The sequence below is a fragment of the Rhipicephalus microplus genome, chromosome 2 (genome assembly GCF_043290135.1).
Source record: "Rhipicephalus microplus isolate Deutch F79 chromosome 2, USDA_Rmic, whole genome shotgun sequence".
Lineage (NCBI taxonomy): Eukaryota > Metazoa > Arthropoda > Arachnida > Ixodida > Ixodidae > Rhipicephalus > Rhipicephalus microplus.
Genome location: NC_134701.1, coordinates 295,300,580 through 295,320,036, shown reverse-complemented (window position 1 = coordinate 295,320,036; position 19,457 = coordinate 295,300,580). Strand labels below are relative to the sequence as shown.

Below are 19,457 nucleotides of genomic sequence, written 5' to 3'. Positions count from 1 at the left end.
CCTGCTTTCGGGCTCCAGCCTTCATGTCACCCACAAGCCGTTAGATGAGGTTGCGGTGGTACTGCAAGTGTCGTTGTTCGTGCTGACCATGTATCTGCAGCTGTATGCACCTCAATATAAGACTATTGACAATGATAAGTTCCAGAATCCAGAAAAAAAGCTTGTGCCACCGTTTCATCGTCTTGGGACAAAATGCGTAGCTATCACAGTAATGATCCACACGGTGAACTGCGCTCATGTTTTCTGTGTAGTTATATATAACCACCGATTTCTTCATCGTCACTTTCTTTCCTCCTGCTTGTGTCCTTGTGACTTCTTTCATAGATACATTGGGGGCAGAATTAAGTATGGTGGCTTAATGTTTGCCTCTCCAAGCAAGCGCTATGTAGGAGTCTCCTTTCCTGTAAGCTGCCACTTCACCTTTCTTTAGCTGCTTCTTGACTTGCTGTGGCATTTGCTTGCCATTCGGCATCACCTGTCAATAATATTGATACAGGATTTTCGTTGAAGTGGGATAGAGGACGAAAAAGTGAATGTCTTCGGTGCCAGGCCTGACTTCTGCAACCATCTATCATCCCGCCTGTACAATAAACACCTCTCACACGTAACATAATTGGTGGAGAGTGCTGGGTAACGCCTTGGAGCACCGGACAAGTACGGCGGAAGACACACCCTTCGAGCTTCGCCGGAGCTACAGACTCGCAGGACTTCTGCCGCTACCAGTCATCATGAAACCTGACGGCGAAATACAACCAGCTGCGCCTAACACCTATGGACGCCATTGCAGGAAACCATGCTCGTTCTCTGGGAAACCAGGAGAGGACGTCGATCAATGGCTCAAGCACTATCGGCGGGTGAGTTTGTATAACCACTGGGACACTACCGGCCAGCGCAACTACATACCACTTTTTCTTTAGGGAACTGCGTTGATGTGGTACGAGAATCGTGAGGAGAATTTGAATACGTGGGCGAATTTCGTGGACGAAATCGGGAAGTGTTTTGGAGATCCAACCACGATAAAGAAGCCTGCTGACCAGACCCTGAGCCAACGTGCTCAAGTCTTTGGGGAGACATGTACGATGTATATTGAAGAAGTTCTCAAGCTTTGTAAGAGTGTGGACCCACTAATGACTGATGAGGATAAGGTCGGGCATCTCCTTAACAGCATTGCCGAGAATATCTATCACTACCTTATAGGAAAGGATGACTTGCAGTCAGCAAGTGACATCATCCGACGTTGCGAAAATTTGAGGCCCTTAAAGCTCAACGCATTTCAGCAGAGTTTGGTAGACTCCCCAACGTCACAACGGTCGCAAGCATCGACATAGTCCCGCCACCCAGCGATCTGGCGTCAACAATACGAGAAATAGTGGGCGAAGAACTTGATTGGCTGGACGTTGCTGCGCCGTCGATAGCACATGGCCATGGTTCTTATACGCCGCGGGCTTCGTCGACTCAAGAATGCCGGTACAGTTGCTTCGTCATGCCTATATGTCTGATCTGCGAAACGACTCCGTGCAAAGGTCGACCCCTGATAAGGCAGCGTGGCAAGATTATCCCGCTGATCATCTTCAGCAGCGAGTGGGGCGTGAAGCAGCTGTGTGCTTTTACTGTGGCGTTCGTGGACATATGGGTCGCTTCTGCTCAGAGCGGCATTGATCACGTCTGCCGCAGTATCAACGACCCCCGGTATCCTCACGGCATGCAAGTACTCGGAGAGACTATCGCTGGCCACCCAACGGCTACTACCGAACCGACTTCCAACAGACCTTCCGCAGTGATTTGCCGGCTTCTGTGTGGAGTGTGACGCCACCAGCCTTCTCCCACCAACATCGGTCACCATCACTAGGTCGTCGGCGTCTCACTTCTCCTCCTCCGCCGGGAAACTAGACGTCGTAACCGATGGAGGTGAGGTCGCCGGACATTTTTCACTGTGTACACATATGCCTCTGCCAGTTTCTCTGCTACAAAATAGGGTCAGTGTTCTTATAGATGGTGTCCTTAAGTCCGTGTTAGTCGACACAGGAGCAACTGTTTCCATCATGAGCAGAAATTTTAAGACTCGTCTTGGCAAGAAAGTGATGTTCTCTTAGGGAAGCCAGGCAACGTTTCATGCAGTGAGTGGAGAACCGTTGCGCCCAGTGGGAGTTTGTACTGCAGCTGTTTGTTTCGGCGCTAAATTGTTTAAAGCAGATTTTGCAGTTCTTCTTAATTCTACTCATGTCGTTATCCTGGGGATAGACTTTCTGAAAGAATGTGGAGCCACTCTGGATTGCGCAGCTGGCTAAGTTTTACTGTGGTTTTTGTGAAGAGCCAGAGCCCACGCGATGCCAAGAGACTATCGCAGTCGTTGATGACATAATTTTACCGGCCCAGTCGATAGTTCAAGTGCCTGTTGATGTTTGTGGTATCACAGCAGATAACGTAGATGTTATAGTTCACCCAATCCAGCTGAGCTGTGCGAAGAAGGATGTGGTTGTGCCGCACTGCGTGATTTCTGCAAGTAGTGGCAAAGCCTTGGTATGTGTGGTCAACTCCTCTTTCGAGCCGATTGTACTGCCTGGTGGAATAAGGCTGGCTGTGTTTGAATTCAACGTCAGGAGCAACGTCAGCATTGCAGTCATTAGCAATGACAGGAATAAGGAAAATGCGTCGATGTGGCTTGTCCTAGTGATGACATACTCATGGACGTGGTGAATAAGTCGCTATCGCCATAGTAGAGACATGCGTTAGTTTGAATCCTCTCCAACCATGCATCCGTTTTTGATTTCGCACTCAATAGCCGCAGAATTTCTGTACCAGCTTCACGCACTCGTCATGCGATTGATATTGGTTTCGCCCATCCCATTCATCAGAGACCATACAGAGCAGCTCCGTCAGAGCGTAAAGTTATTACTGAGCAGGTGGAAAAAATGCTGTCTAAGAAAGTTATACAAGAGTCGTCTAGCCCCTGGGTAGCACCAGTTATATTGTCGCGGTACAGCGCGAACCAAAGGCAGATAAACTTTGACACAGCGACTCTCAGCAGCCGAACAGCAAGATCGCCTTCTTTATCTTCATTCAGCCAGAGCTCCACTACCTGGTGTTCGCCAAATCCCCTTATCGTCGTTTTGGTCCACCAGTACACACGCGTCATTTGCCCCCCTCTTAATGAGCATCCCCCCGATGCTAAACCAGTAGTGCAGTTTTTTTTTTGTCTGTTCTTTAAGAAGTGTCTTGCGCAGTCACTACCTTTCATAAGGCTTCATGGGCACAACGTGAACTAGTCCAGGATGGTGCTGGCGAAGCCTCGTACTATATAAACTGTCGGGGACGACCTTGTAAGTAACATCACTCAGTCGTCGCAGTACTAAATATGGCCCAAAGTATCTCCTTAGGAGCTTTTCAGAGAGTCCTCGTTTCCGTATGGGCGTCCAAACCCATACTCTGTCGCCGGTCTGGTAAACGACTGTTCTGCGGCGAGAATTGTAGCGGCTCGCGTCGTACTCTTGTTGTTGCTGGATTCGCAGGCGTGCTAGTTGCCTTGCTTCTTCCGCTCGTTCTGTAAACATCTTGGCGTCCGGTTCGATGTCGTCGCATTCGTGCGCTAGCATCGCAGCTAACATGGTTCGTACTTCCCTTCCGTGAATTAGGCTGAACAGGGTCATCTGCGTTGTTTCTTGCTTGGCAGTGTTGTATGCAAACATGATATATGGCAATATTACGTCCCAATTTTTGTGTTCGACGTCTACGTACATTGAAAGCATGTCTTCAATTGTTTTTTTCAGACGCTCTGTAAGCCCGTTCGTTTGCGGGTGGTAGGCGGTGGTCTTACGATGGGTTGTTCCACTCAGCATGAGGACTTGTTCCAAAAGAGCTGCCGTAAATGCGGTTTCTCTGTCTGTGATTACGACGCTTGGTGCACCATGCCGCAGGACGTTCTCCAAGAAAAATTGTGCCACCTCCACTTCTGTACTTCTCTGGATAGCCTTTGTTTCAGCATAATGGGTAAGGTAATCAGTCGCGACAATAACCCAGTGGTTCCCAGCAGTAGAAGTAGGAAGTGGGCCCAAAATATTCACGCCAATCTGGTCGAATGGTGTTCTTGGGACCTGCACGTGCTGCAGGAGGTCAGCTGGTTTAGTCGGCGGTGACTTCCGTCGCTGGCAGTCAAGGCAAGTACGAACATGGTGTTTTACGACTATGGTCAGTCTTGGCCAGAAGTAGCGGTGCCGTGCTCTGGCCAACGTTATTGTTTAACCTAAGTGGCCTGAAATCACCTCGTTGTGGCATGCTTCGAGTACTTCGGAGCGAAGGGCTGCTGGGATGACGAGCAAATTCGCAGATCCTGTCGAAGAGAAGTTTCTTTTGTATAGTACTCCGCTCCGTAAGCAAAATGATGACAGCACTCTTACGAAAACAGTTGGTGCCTTCTGAGATCTTCCTTCCAGGTAATTAATTGGGGCAAGTAACTCAGGGTCGCCACGTTGTTGCTGTGCAATAGCGGTTGAGTCAAGCACACCGAGAAATGCTGTTTCCTCCTCATCGGATAGAGTTGCCGATTCAATGGGTGAGCGGGATAGACAGTCGGCGTCCATGTGGCGCTTTCCTGACTTGTGTACGACAGTCATGTCGTACTCCTGAATCCTGAGACTCCAACGCGCTAATCTCCCGGTAGGATCTTTAAGATTTGTCAACCAACACAGTGAGTGGTGTTCGCTGATGACTTTGAAAGGGCGGCCGTATAAATACGGGCGAAATTTTGTGACCGCCCATACCACGGCGAGGCATTCCTTCTCAGTCGTGGAGTAATTAGTCTCGGCACGTGTTAGTGTTCGGCTTGCATAGGCGATTACTCTTTCTGTGCCCTCTTGTAGCAGCACAAGCACAGCTCCCAAACCAATATTGCTGGCATCAGTGTGTAGCATCGTTGGGGCTTTCTCATCAAAGTGGGCAAGCACTGGAGGCGTCTGTAGTCGCTGGCGGAGGTTCTTAAAAGCAGCTTTGTTGAAGCCATACCACGCGCAACACTAACTCGCCCAGTGGGCATCGTCTGCAGTAAGGGAAATGATACGGGACTTTCGTTGAAGTGGGGTAGAGGAAGGAGAAGTGAATGTGTTCGGTGCCAGGCCTGACTTATGCAACCATCTATCATCCTGCCTGTACAATGAACATCTCTCACCCGTAACAATATTTTCTGTCTTAGTAACTCCTCGGAGAGCATTGGCAAAGTGTAAAATCTGTCGATGTAGAGATGGTAGCCACTCTCCGGCATATCTTGCTGCACTTTCTGGAGAAGGTGCAGAACAATCCGGCAGGTGAAAAGCAGCATGGTGCGGCTCAGACTTTCTGTTGTGCTGCCGTAGTAGGGCTCAAATGCCGAAATGTACCTCGTTTGGCAGTCGGCAAGTGCGTAAATACACATGCCCCATTTGGTTGGCTTCTGTGGATTGTAGCATTTAAAAGAGACACGGCCCTTAAATCCAACGGTGCTCTCATCGATGCAAATCTTGGGGCCGGCTCTGAAATGCTCTTGGGATTTCGTGTCGATGTGTTGCACAACTTCCCTAATTTTGCTTACATGAGTTGGCGGCCGACCTGAAGAGGCATCATGGCATGGGGCAACGTGCAACATCTAATAAATTTGCAGAAAGCTCTTCCGGCAGTATACGTGCGGGAAGAAAGGCACCTTGTTTATAATATCTTGGCTAAAATACTCCTTCAGCTCTGCTTTTGGATTCATGACCATGTTTATAATTACACCAAGAAAAGCTTTGAATTTCGTCAGTCACGTCTACCCAGTGCTTCCAAATTGACTCCTTTGGAAGCTCACCGGCACTCAAAATTTTTTCACGTGCATTGCGGTTTGTTTCGTGCACTATATTGTCCATCAGTTGCTCTGTAAAAAACAGCAGAAAATAATCCAGTTCATTGTTGTGATTGGAAGCACTTACTTATGATCCAAAGTTCATGGCAGTGAAGGGAAAATGAGTGAAATCAGGCAGTGCGTTATCCAAGTAAACCTTCCAGTTCGCTGCATGTGGTCGCGCACTGTTCCCCTGTGTTTTAACAGACGTGTTGTCTCCACCGCTGTTGTCGTCGTCTTCGTTACTCACTTCGGTCGAATCACTGTCTTATGGCAGCACGTAATTCTCTTCCTCACTTAAGTCATATTCGCTGTTGCTAAAAGTGCCACCGTAACACGCATGTGATGAAAACGTGGCCATACTTCTCAACGAACCACGTGCGAGTGGATATGCTCTAGGTTTTGGGCTAAACATAATGCTGCTCCCTAGTGTAAAAAAAGTTAAAATCAACAAACAATGCTCACTCATTTCTCAAATGACGGCGCTTCATGTATTTAAAAAAATGCGCGTGACTTGCTGTGAGAAAAATCGCAGAATTCAAATAAGGAACACGCTCATCGGGCGTTCCCCGATAGCAAACCGCTACGGCCGTGTGGCGTTGCACTGCCCGACAACGGACCGCAAAGTATTAATATAAGAAGTAGTAGTAACCTAGATGGCATCCCACCGGTAATAATGGAAATCAGAAAAGCCTTGGAGGGAATGCAAAGAGGCAGAACTGCTAGTGAGGATCAGTTAATATCAGATCTGCTGAAAGACAGAGGACAGATCGTGTTAGAAAAACTAGGCACCTTGTTTACGAAGTGTTACCTGACGGGAGGAGTATCAGAATTCTGAAAGAATGCTAATGTCATCCTAATACATATGAAAAGAGATGACAAGGACTTGAAGAATTACAGGCCGATCAGCTTGCTCTCCGTTGTATGCATGCTATTTACAAAGGTAATTGGTAACAGAATTAAGACATTAGAATTCATTCAACTAAAGGAACAAGCAGGTTTTCAAACAGGCTACTCAACAATCGACCACATTCGTACTATCAATCAGGTAATACAGAAATGCTCAGAATACAGCCAACCACTGTACATAGCCTTCATTAATTACGAGAAAGCGTTTGATTCAATAGAAATATGAGCAATCATGCAGACACTGTGGAATCAGGGTGTCGACGAAGCATATATAAACATCCTGGAAGAAATGTACAGAGCATAAACAGCCAGCACACTCCCCAATGCTAATTACCGTATGCTTACAGAAGGTTTTCAGAGGTCTAGAATTAGAAGAATTAGGGATAAGAGTTAATACCTTAGTAACATGCGCTTCGCCGATGACATTGCATTGCTGAGTAACACATGGGACGAATTGCAACTCATGATTACGAAGTTAAACAAGGAGAGCAGAAAGGTAGGTCATAAAATGAATCTGCAGAAAACGAAAGTTATGTACAACAACCTCAAAAGAGAACAACGCCTTCAGATAGGCAATCTTGAAGTTGTAAAAGACTACGTCTACTTAGGACAGGTAATAACCACAGAACCGAAGCACGAGATTGAAGTAACTAGAATAAAAATAGGATGGAGAACGTTTGGCAAGCACTCTCAAATCATGATTGGTGGATTGCTACTATCCTTTAAGAGGAAAGTATATAACAGTTGAATCTTGCCGGTACTTACCTATGGAGCAGAAACTTGGAGACTTACAAAGAGAGTTCAGCTTAAATTGAGGACGACGCAGCGAGCAATGGGAAGAAAAATGGTAGGTGTAACCTTAGGAGACAAGAAGAGAGCAGAGTGGATTAGGGAACAAATGGGGGTTAAGGATATCATAGCTGAAATCAAGAAGAAATGGACATGGGCCGGGCATGTAGCACGTAGACAGGATAACCGCTGGTCGTTAAGGGTAAATAACTGGATTCCCAGAGAAGGAAAGCGGGTTAGGGGGAGACAGAAGGTTAGGTGGGCAGATGAGATTAAGAAGTTTGCGGGTATAAATTGGCAGCAGCAAGCACAGGACCAAGTTAACTGGCGGAACATGGGAGAGGCTTGTGTCCTGCAGTGGACGTAGTCAGGCTGATGATGATGATGATGATGATGATGATGATGAATTAAGGTTGGACGGATGTGGGGGTGCTCCCCCCCCCTGTGAAGTTGTTTGCACCTCGTGGCACGCACGGGTCTCGCGAATGGGGCATTCTTTAGGGTAAAGAACCATAGAGTGGTAGGTGGCGCAGGGTTCGCCATGATGATCATCATCATTATCATGGTTAATGCGGTAGCGCTGGCTGTACTGTCCTGCGGTGAGGCTAGGTGGCCACACAAAAAAGATTCGGGACTCCTTTTGTTGCGTGGCGCCTGGCCCAAACAGTCATCTCTCGCGGTGGGTCCACGACGCCACTTTCGTGTTACCTTGTGTTTGTGCTTATATTTGATTGAGTATATTGGAATATTGTTTAAGGTTGTTTTGGCGCGTCGATGTAAAAGTAATATAATAAAGGTACATGATGTCTGGCTTGGTTTGAACGCGTCTACTGTGTCTGTTCGCCCCAAGGGCAGGTGTCTGGCTGTGCCGTGTTTAATACAAAATTTTAAAGAGTAAGCAGTTAGCAATTTTGATGGCGTGGAAAGTTGGGCATGTTGGTAAGGGTTCATTTTGGTCAAACTGCATGGTGGTACAAGACACGACGAAAGAAACAACACAAGCAAGCACAAAGCTGCACTTCTTTCTTCATGTCTCACTCTACCATGCAGTTTGACAGTGTGCTCAAGCTTCGTTATAGGCCGCTGCCAAAAGCACGATTGTGTTTGTACTTGCCTACTTCCATGGATCAGCAGTGTAATTAATTGTTTTGTGTGAGGCCACTCGAAAGCGACTGTTATGTATTAGTGCTTGAATGGTGCTGCCGTCACTCTCCATGCTTTGGTTTGCCTCGTGCAGGTCAGCACTCTGGTGACGTGTTCACAGTGGGGGAAGTGGACTTTGAAACGGCCAGTGAGCACCAGCTGCAAGTGCGGCTGGATGATGCTGGCACCACGACGCTCATTCATGTCCAGGTATGAGGACAGCTAGGTCTTAATAGATTGCCTTGATTGAGCTCCAAGGACTGTCTCTATGCAGCAGAGCTAGCAGGTGTCCTTGCTTCGCACATCTGTATACATTACCTCCCTTAAAGGCAAACTCCAATGATTTTTTTTAGCTTGTCATAATAATGTTTGTTTCATGTTTCTGAGGCACTCTTGTCACGTGCCCAATAGCTGAAATGCTCAAGAAGTCTGAAACCCAGCTGAGTGCGCTTCCACATATGATGTAATGCACTAGAATCTCGATGATACAAATTTGAAGGGAGCATGCAAAATATTCGTATGATCCCAAACCGTCCCTACGCCGATGCAGCCGTTAGCCTACGCCTCGCCACCAGCTGCTCCTTGGCAGCGGCCCAACTCACGACAGGTCCACCGCCAGTGCTGCGGAGGGATAGGCCATGTTGCCGGCCAGTGCATCACGGATAGGCAAAATGTGCCGCCCACCTGTATCAACTGCGGTCAACCGGGTCACATGTGGGTCGAATGCCCGGACAATCGGTTTCCGGGAAACCGACTTTCGTAGATGCTGTGCCGGCAGGCTTCTACGGCAGCGCCGTGCAGGTTGTGACTGGTGCTGGCCGAAAGGAACCCCCTGCTCAATATCCGCACCGGAGCAATGATGTTCCAGTCACTCTAAGACACTGGGTCCAGCGTAAGCCTTCTGGGATGACAGGCAATAGCGGCCGTCGAAGCCACAGGGGCTAGCCATAAAAGAGAGATACGTGCGCAACGCTTGGCTGCAGGCTGATCCCAATCTTCTATCTCGTGCTTGTGCAAGATACACTGGGTAGCAGGCTCTTGCCGACAGTGTTTTTTTTTGTGCCCGACCTTTGTAGGGACATAGTACTTGGGAGAGACTTCCTGACTGTGGCTGGAATATCACTTTATGTTGCACTTGGAGGTTGGACAATCGGGACTAAACCACAGTGCATAGTGCATTTTGTTAACGAAGAGCGCCTGGATAAAGGAGGGCAAGACAGGGAAGAGACCCATGACCTTGTGTGTTAGCTCAACGCACATGCGCCACGGCATGGGGAGCCCTTTGTTTACTTAGCTATCGTCAATTCTAACTTCTTTTAATTTGAACAAGTTTTAAGGCCCCTTCGAGTTCGAATTATTGATATTCGACTGTGTTTCTAAAGCCTTGCCTCTCACCTAGGTGCTCATGGACGACTGGCTTCTAAGTGCTTAAGCCAACAAAGCCTCCACTCCATTCAGTTTTTGTAACCCAAATCCTGTAGACGGTTACAGTGCCAGTGCCAATCAAAGATAATTTCTGCATTTATTGTGTGAAACATGGTAAGCTTGATGGCCTTTTGAACTTTGAAATAATGAAAAGATTGCATAGATCTGTCTCATTTGCAAAAACGCTTTGTTGAGCCTGCACAAAGGTTAAAAAAAAGTGATTACCCAGAAGGGTTTCTTCAAAGGCCAGTTGGTACATGATACTGAAGGGAACAACTCAAAAACTGGGGCAGAGAAAGAATGAACACACAGCACAAGCGCTTGTGTGATGTGTTCATTCTTTCTCCGTGCCGTTTTTCGCGGTGGATCAAGCAGACAAAGGCATCATAAAACGTGTACACCTGTGAGCGCTCACTTGGTGGCAAACCCAAATTCTTGGTTGTAAATTCTCTGATGAATACTTCAGCATCTCGCCATGATTCCCAAAGAGCGTCAGGAATACCTTTGAAAAGTTATTGCAGATCTTACGGTTATTATTGTCATAAACACCCATGTTATGCTCTTGCACTTGTCTGAATTATATACTGCTGTCTAGCTTATCGTGAGAATTTTTATGGATTAGTCCCATATCTTAAACTGATTTACGAAGGGCAATAATGGTATTTGATCTTTCTTTAAGTTCGGAGGTGTGCTCCTTTATTTCATTGACACCCAATTGAACGTCTTTTACCTTTCCTGCTACATCATTCTAAAATTTTTCATCCGAGGCCATCAATTTTTCAAGTGCTGTGAGACGCTGGTCCACTTTATCTGGGTTTGTTTTAATGTTCCCAGAACAAAGTAACAAGTGTGCAAGGCAATCATTAATTGGTGCTCATCTCAGAGCTTAGGTGTAGGCTTCCTCATGCAATGCCATACGAGACAGCTCTCTTTGACTTCTTTGTGACACACAGAAAAATGTCCCATTTGAGCATGGTATGAGTTAAGGTGATCACTCATTCATTTTACTCAAAACTAGAACAGTGTGCATCACAAAATTTTGAATGCTAAGTGAATTGCAAAATTTAAGTGCGAGTGCAAATGAATATTTTTCTAATATTGCATATCCTCGCTTCATAAAAACACACTTTTTCCCAAAAAATTTAAGCAAAGTTATGGGGTGCATTTATTATGTGGTGCAAACCTGAATTTGGGCAAGAAGCAGAAAAATCGGATGCCGGAGATTTTCAGCGTTCAAAATTTCAGGTTTTCTTATATATTGACATCTATGAGACCGAATTAGAACTCCGGACTTGGATTGCCCTCAGGCCACACCAGTTGGACTTCCACAGAGGTTGAAACAGGAGGAGAGGCTGAGGAAATAACCCTTCATATGGAAAGTCTTTTCAAGAACACTTTGACCGCACCAAATCATCTACAAAGTACATCACCTCATTCTTGATGAAACAGCTACGAAACACTGTCCAACCAGCGCTTCATCAACCAAGCCGTTTTCAGGTTGCTGTTTCATAACAATGTGCTCAGCAGTTTTTTTTTTTTTTTATGAAATTTCACTTGTAACTATTCGAAAAGTATCAAACAAATATTCAACAAAAATATTCAATTCAGTTCATACTCAAGCTGTAATGTTCAAATTCACGTCTTACCGAAAATTTTGCTATTGACACAGCTCTAGTCATTATTGGATGTTGAGTGTACTTGTCTTTGGGAAGTTCAAACAGATTTGAATATGAAAATTGCAGTGTGAATCAAATCAAATAGCAAATGCTATTAGAAAAATATAGGAGATCTTGAATATTTGCCCACCCTTGCTCAATGCTTATTCAAAGACCACAACAGATTCACACAGAGGGGGATTTGAAGCTAACCAGTTTACCAGACTGATGCACGGTACACTTGCCTAAAAGGTACACTATAGTGCCATGATTAGGCATTATTCCACTGCAAGTCCCGCTGCTTTCTTGTTAATTGCCCTTATGAGGGGGTTGCTGCCTTGTTCTGTTTGCAAGGAAACGATTGCAGCGGGTCTTGCTGGTGCAAGCGATAGCAGCTGCGATCGGGGACGTGTCAGCGGCTTTTCACTGTTCGATCGTGACAAGTGCAGTGACTTGATTAGGTACAAGCACGCAGCTCCAAAGGGGTTTGAAGTTAGTGCTCTTTGCATCCTTTCTCAGTTGTAGCTGTTTCTTGTGCCGTTCTTACATTCAGCATGGTTTAATATGCTTTGCTTGCTGACATGCAGATTCAAGTGGAGGACGTGAATGACTGTGCGCCCACTTTTCCGGAGGACCCTGTTCACTTGTCTGTGCCTGAAGACATCCCTCAAGGAACTGTGGTGTGGACGCTTGCTGCTCAAGATCTGGACAGTGCTGATAATGGCAAGGTGTGTGCGCTTTATCTTAGGACCATGAACAGCTGAACATTCAATGGCATGAAGAACACTGGAATACATTTAGATTTACCTGTTCACAAGCTTCACAGGCTTAATTATGGAGTACTGTGGAAAAGATAAGAGGGCAAACACAGTGTCCTAGGAAGAGAATTTGTCAGTGGCACTGGACAGCTACCCTGCATTTTACTGGTAGGCAGTCACGTAAACACACACAAAAAAAGTGAAAAATTTATGCATTAATTAGTAACGGCTTGTGAAAAAGCATGTGTGCCCATGATTCCTTTCCTTTTTATGGCATCGCGGCAGCTTCGTTGCGAGGACATGTCAGTCCCTTCAAGAAACGAGACAATGAAGCCTCTTTCGACGGGACCGGTCACCCGCGGCCGGCGCACACTGTTCCCCTATCCCAGCTCTTGATGTGGATTACCCTTCCTCAGCGAGGGAGACAACCTTCATTGGGGAGAGGGAAACAGGGAGGTTGGTCAAAATGAGCATGCCCACAGCAACAAGGTCTCTCTGGCACCATCCACCGAACTTGAAAAACAACTTTAGGTTTTCCCTGCGAGCCATGGCAATCGACGATGAAAGGCGTACGCGTATACCCTTTGTTATCTTCTTAGAGTGGACAGTCCCTCTACGCGACATTTACGCGTTATTGCTAACAAATCAATAAAGTGCTATTTTGTTGATTTGTTTGCTTGAACTCGTGTAACTGGGATGACTTGAGCTACGACAAGGGGAAGTCAATCATGCACAGTACAACTGTCTGCAGCTGAAACATTAGCTAGGCTTCTGCGTCAGCCGTAAACAGGGTGGACACCTTTCATGTGGCGCCCAATGTAACAAATTTAGCATTCCGGCTAGTTTTGTGAACGCGAGCGACTATCGACACTCCTCCAACGCAGACAACAGGTTTGTCAGAATTCCAAGATTTGTTCATGTTGTCTGATGTCGCGGAGTGTCTATCTTGGGCTAACACAGAGGCGTGCTTCAGACTTTCCGACATCGTAAACTTTGGTCGTTTCACGCGGGATAACCAAGATGTTGCAGAGACTAGGCCTACAATAGAGGGTGCCACGCATGGCGCCCTGACACCTCGCGATGCGAACAGAAAGGTGCTGCCACAAGTTGCTCCAACTCACGCCGCGACTGTAGGTGAGTGTTCAGGCAATGCCCTCAAGCAAAATACTCTTGTGGAGTGGGCTCTCAGTTATGCAAAGCCTGGCAAGCGCTCTGCAGAACACAGCGCAGGCTCCTGTGCAGAATGTGCGACTACCTGTCAAGGTAGATCATGCCTAGCTACACTGGCTACCATGACTGCAAAAGCCCCAACAAGTATCTCAACCAGCTGCTCCACTATAAGTGGGAAACCGTGCTTATACGCCGAACTTCCCAAGCGCGAGGTCTCGGTGTCACTCTCATTGCAAGCAACTTGATGAACTAGTGGGACATCACACCTCCACTGTAGAAGAGTTCCACGAAAGCTTCCACGATGAATTTCTTCCGGCTAATTATGGGGGGGGAGCGACGTTTGCGGAGAAAGTTGGAGCTATGCACCCAGCATCGGGACGGATGCTTGCAGGAGTATGTATGGTTAATGGACGAACTGTATCGTCTCGCTAACCCTTACGCCACCAATGCAGAAGAAGTCAAGCGTGTTAAGCAACAAGTGCACCCAACTTTTGCGGTGCACTTCACGGGATGCATGTTCACAGACCTAGAAGAGCTCGCCACCGAAGTGAAGTGCATACAAGGGGACATCCTAGCAGTGCGAGCGTATCACCCGCCTACACTCCCAATGCAGTCAATGAAGCCTCGCTGTGCGTGGAATGGTGGCGCAGTAGCTTCACAGGCCTGTAGGGGTAACGTGTGAGCATCGTTCGCTGATGAATATGTACCACGTGGTTGGGAGTTGTCAGACTACGCTTAGGGCCCCTACACCCTCCGTACGGCCCATGCCGCCTTGGCACGTCACATTCTACGGCAGGAGCACGCAGTCGACACGAGGCCAGACAGGTGGCGCGACTCGGAGCGAGATTCAGCGGATCGAGGTGACTTGCCATCAGGCTAGCATGGTTTCCACGGTTTATGCTATTTATTAGTATGGCGCGCAGGTGCACCCGCGAATGCAACCGCACACCGGGTCGGAAGCAAATGCGCGGTTCAAGAAATAGACGGCACACCTATGAACCACATCGGACACCGCGAGGCGATCAGTAATTCCATTGATGCGTTCGGATTACTTGCACCCTCAATTTGTCATGCAAGTGATGCCGTAGACTCACCCGCACTGCTAATCGAGTTAACGATAGCTCGAAAGAAGTTCGTAGCACTTTTGGATACTGGGGCAAGCGCTTCTTTATTTGGCGACAATGTGTTGCACCATCTCCACGAGAGCAATATTCGCTTGAGACAAAGCGACACTATATTCCGCCTTGCTACGGGCAAAGCACAATCGAGCGGCGTGGCTAGGCTAATGATTCACTGGGAAAGACGCGTGAGGCGACAATGTTTCGTGCATTTTCCTGGGTTGTCAATGTCTGTAATCCTTGGTAGAGACTTTCTCGCAAAGTCGGGTATTGTCATTGACATTGTAAACAATGCTTACTGAGAGCGCAATGAAGACGCGCTAAAGTTTTCTCGAAGGTCCCCGCATTGACACAGGCATGCCGATCGCAGGGAGAGGCGAGAGTACGCGAGGAGGAAAGCACGCTGAGAAAGCGAGTAACCTCCCCGCAGATACCATGTGCCGCGCTACAGGGTAGGTCAGTGCATTTGCTTTTAGTAGGGCTACAGAGCCTGCCAGAAGGGGAAAGAGCGCAGCTGTCATCGCTGTTGTACGAGTACAACGCAATGCTCACTGACCGCCTAGGCTGCACTACGCTGGTCAAGCACAGAATTGACGTGGGTGATGCACAACCTTCGAAATGCAATTCCCGGCCAATCAGCTTGGCGAAACGAAAAGCACTTGAAGCTGCTTTGGACGAACTCACCAACGCAGGCGTAGTTGATAGGTCAAACAGCCCATGGCATTTTCTGGTAGTTATAGTTCCAAAGAAAGATGATACGTATCGCCTTTGTGTAGACTACCGTGGGCTGAATGAGGTTACGAAGAAGGACGCGTACCCTCTTCCCTCCATCTCATCGTTCGTATCCAACCTAGGTGAGGCGAAGTACTTCACTACATTCGATGCTAGTCGTGGATATTTTCAGGTTGGGATGGACGAGCGGAATAAAGAGAAATTGGCTTTCACTTGCCACAAAGGACTTTTCCAAATCAGGAAAATGTCTTCTAACTTGATGCGAGCTCGTGCTAAGTATCAGTGGCTAATGAACCGTGTTTTAGGAGATGCAAAGTGACAGCACGCACTCGCATGTCTAGACGACATAGTGACTCGAAAACGTTGGAGGAGCGCTTGCGCCCTTTGAGAGGTGTTCTAGAAAGACTAAGGTCTACGGCAAGCACTCTGAATCTGAACAAAGCTCAGACAGCCAAGAGGCAAACATTTTTGGGATTCACGCTTGACGAGGGTCTCATTTTGCCAGTTAAGGGTAAACTTGAAGCGATAGTTAGCTATTCGTCGCTGAACAATATGGGTGAGCTGAGGCACTTTCTCGGAATGGTAACTTTTATGCCAATTCATTCCAGACTGTGCAGCAGTGCAGGCACCATTGACGAAGCTCTCCAGGATTAGCGAGCGTTGGGCTTGGAGCCAAGAGAAGGTGGACGCACTGCGTCGCCTCACGAAATTGCTGGCCAACAGGGCTGAGCTGCAGCTACCTGATATGAACAAGGAGTTTGTGATTCACACAGACGCAAGCAACCTGGGCTTAAGAGCAATTCGCTTCAGAAGAATAGAGGTGCCCTCCAACTGATTAGGTTCGCGAGCCGTTTATTGACGCCAGCGGAAAGGAACTACTCGGTAACCGAAAAGGAGTGTCTCGCGATAGTTCTTGCTCTCTGTAAGTTTGACTTTTACTTCGACGGAGTTGCATTTGTGATTGAGACTGACCATGTGGCGCTCACGGGGTTGAGGCACTTAAACAAACCAAGTGGGCGCCTGGCATTGCTGCTGCAGTGTTACGATTTCACTGTATGCTACTACAAGGGTAAGAATAGTTCCGTGTCCGACGCACTATCACATGATCCAGTTCGACATGAGGCAAGTCACGGGACTAACCCCGAATGAACTGAGAGCAGGACACTCATTTTTTCGTAAACAGTGAAGCAAACATTAGTTGAAGGCAGAAGCGTGAACCAAGTGGAGGCTGTCATTTGCACAGGGATTGTTTTCAGCTGAAAGGAACCTTTAGAAGCTCTGCAGAAAGATTCATTTTGTCGAAAGGTGTTCGGCGGGCTCTGGGAGCTGGGTGGCAATGAGGCCACTGCGCACATAAGGGCAGGCGGTATTGCTGGCGGTGCGTAGCGCTCGGTAACAGCTGGAAGTGTTGTGAGCGCGCTATATTCTGACAGCGTCCTGCTGACGTACATCCCATCTGATAATTACACAAGTGAGTCATTCAAGGTTGTGAACAGCTGGCAGTGTTGTGAGCACGCTATATTCTGACGGCGTCCATCTGAGGTGCATCCCATTGGATAATTACACAAGTGAGTCATTCAAGGTCGTGATACCGCGCTCGTTGAGGGGAGCACTTCTTCGCTACTTTCATGACTCCTGCATTGCTAAGCATGCGAGCGGCCCTAAAACATATGCTAAGTTGTGTAGCCTTGCTACCTGGCCTGGCATGAAGCGGGATGTGATTTGCTATGCCTGTTCATGTCGCATGTGCCAAAGCGTCAAGCCATGAGGCGGACGACCGCCTAGCAAATTACAGCATGTCCCGTTAAGGGACCATACCCCACAACTTCTAGTAGAAACAAGTTCTTGCTGGTGGTCGCGGATCACTTCACTAAATGGGTAGAGCTTTTTCCCCTTAGGAAGCTCACGGCTCGAGTGATCTTGCAGAACTTGACGGAGGTTTTCGCCAGGTTCGGGTTCGCTGAGCAGTTGATTAGAGACAATGCATCTAATTTCACTGCAAAGGTGTTTGTTGACACGTGCTGCGTTGGGCAATAATCGCAAGATAACAACCGCCTTCCATGCTCAGTCAAACCCCACAAAGCGAGTCAATCGCAACATCAAGCACACGCTTGTTGCCGACGAGAGTTGCAATGTGAGCTTGTTGATCATGCATATGAAAGGATTTTTTTGTAGTGCGAGGCGAAATACCGAAACTGGAAGGGATAGAGTGGCAGGACAGAGCGCTACTAGCAACACTATGTTAATTTTCGAACACTGAGCCGCTTGTAAGGGGGATACGCGTCTTAGAAGGCCAAAAATTGCAAAAAATAGGACTTTTTGAAGTTGACATTTTCGGAATCTATACCTATTTTTTCACCTATCCGAGAAGTTTCTAGCTTCTCGCGTCATTATTTCTGGCGGGAAATCAATTTATAACATCCCTGTGAGATGAATGTGAGCGCAAATTAACGCTAAAATTATGTTTTTTCTGTGCCGAACTGTTGCCGTTACACACGAGCTTTCGTGTTCATCTTGGTCTCATTTAAAAGGGTCGTCCTTCATCTTCGATTTCCCGCCACCGCTGGCTCGCCTTGCTCTTTGGTTTTTAGCAAAAACGCGTCATCAAGAAGCGCTATCGTGCGATTCAATTAGCTGCTTGAGGCACGTGACAAAACCTAGGCATCCGATTGGCCAAAGGGCGCTTTCGGCGTCTGCTTCACCATCGTGACGCGCACGGACGTGCGTCATTTTGTCATGGTGCTACTGACTGCCTGTGGCAGTAAAGAAGTTCCGTGCTACAGTAATTCAGTCAGATAACTGCATAACAATGTCATCTACATGAAAGATAAAAGAAAGAAAACATCACAGATAAAACAATGTATCACCGCGTACGTAGGAACCCCAGCTCCTTGGGTGACAACGCAATCGAAGGCTTGCTGATACAAACATCGCCAAGAGGGTCAATAAGTATGGCTTCTATGATCAAACGAGTCATCTCATCTTTGTGATACATGGTTTCATTTGTGATGTTATCTTTCTTTTTTTTTTATGTAGATGACATTGTCATGCAGTTATCTTACTAAATACACGTGCTTATCTGTCTGCCTGACGATTATGGCTTAAAAGCGGCTTGGTGTTTGAAAGTAAACATGTTGTTGCTAGCAGCGCGCTGTCCTGTCACTCTATCTCTACCTGTTTCTGTATTTCACCTCACGCTACAAAATATTTTTTCATATGCTTGTTGCATTTTCTGAAAGACATAGGGACTGGGATACCTACCTTCCAGAGATCGGTCTTGCGTTGCAATCGATCATGATCTGATAGATTGGGTATGCGTTTTTTTTTTCTGAACCTGTAGAGAGAACTGCGATATCTGATGGAGACTACACTCGTGGGTCACAATGAAGTACCAGGGGTGACATAAGCACGAGCTGAATACGCAATGCAGCTGTGTGAGAAGCTAGCAAAAGCTTTACGTAAACCAAGGCATAATCTCAGCACTGCTAAAGCACAGCAGAAGGCTCAGTACGACCACACTTATCGGAATGTACACTACGAAGGGGTGATCTGGCGCTGCAGCGCCATCATGTTCTCAGCGATGCTAGCAAACAGCTTGCTGCCTCGCTGGCACCGAAATGGCTTGAGTCGCACCGAGTGTGAGAGAAAGTTTTCGCCCTCGTTTACCAACACAAAGATCAAACTGAGCGGTGGCCCGGTGCATGCATGGGACTTGAAACCCTGCACGTCACAAGAGGAGCATGAGGACTACGGCCAGTCCCCCTCCAGGCCACAGGCGGCGGCTGAGAACGCTCGACACTGAGTGAGGAGCCCATAACCACATAACTTCCTGCGTAAAAGGCGGAGACAACTCTGCATTGAAGGCTGCATTTTATATGTTCGTGAGGTGCAAGGGTTTGTGTGTAACACATGT

General features: G+C 47.3%; 1 protein-coding gene across 1 annotated transcript in view; it reads left to right on the top strand.

Annotated features, from left to right (window-relative positions):
* Positions 1-19,457, top strand: part of ds (dachsous cadherin-related 1) — a 228,881-nt gene that overhangs the window by 106,203 nt on the left and 103,221 nt on the right. Inside the window, exons 11-12 of the mRNA XM_075882295.1 lie at positions 8,781-8,896; positions 12,354-12,494. Of these exons, the coding sequence (XP_075738410.1) occupies positions 8,781-8,896; positions 12,354-12,494 (257 nt within the window). The remainder of the gene's footprint in view (positions 1-8,780; positions 8,897-12,353; positions 12,495-19,457) is intronic.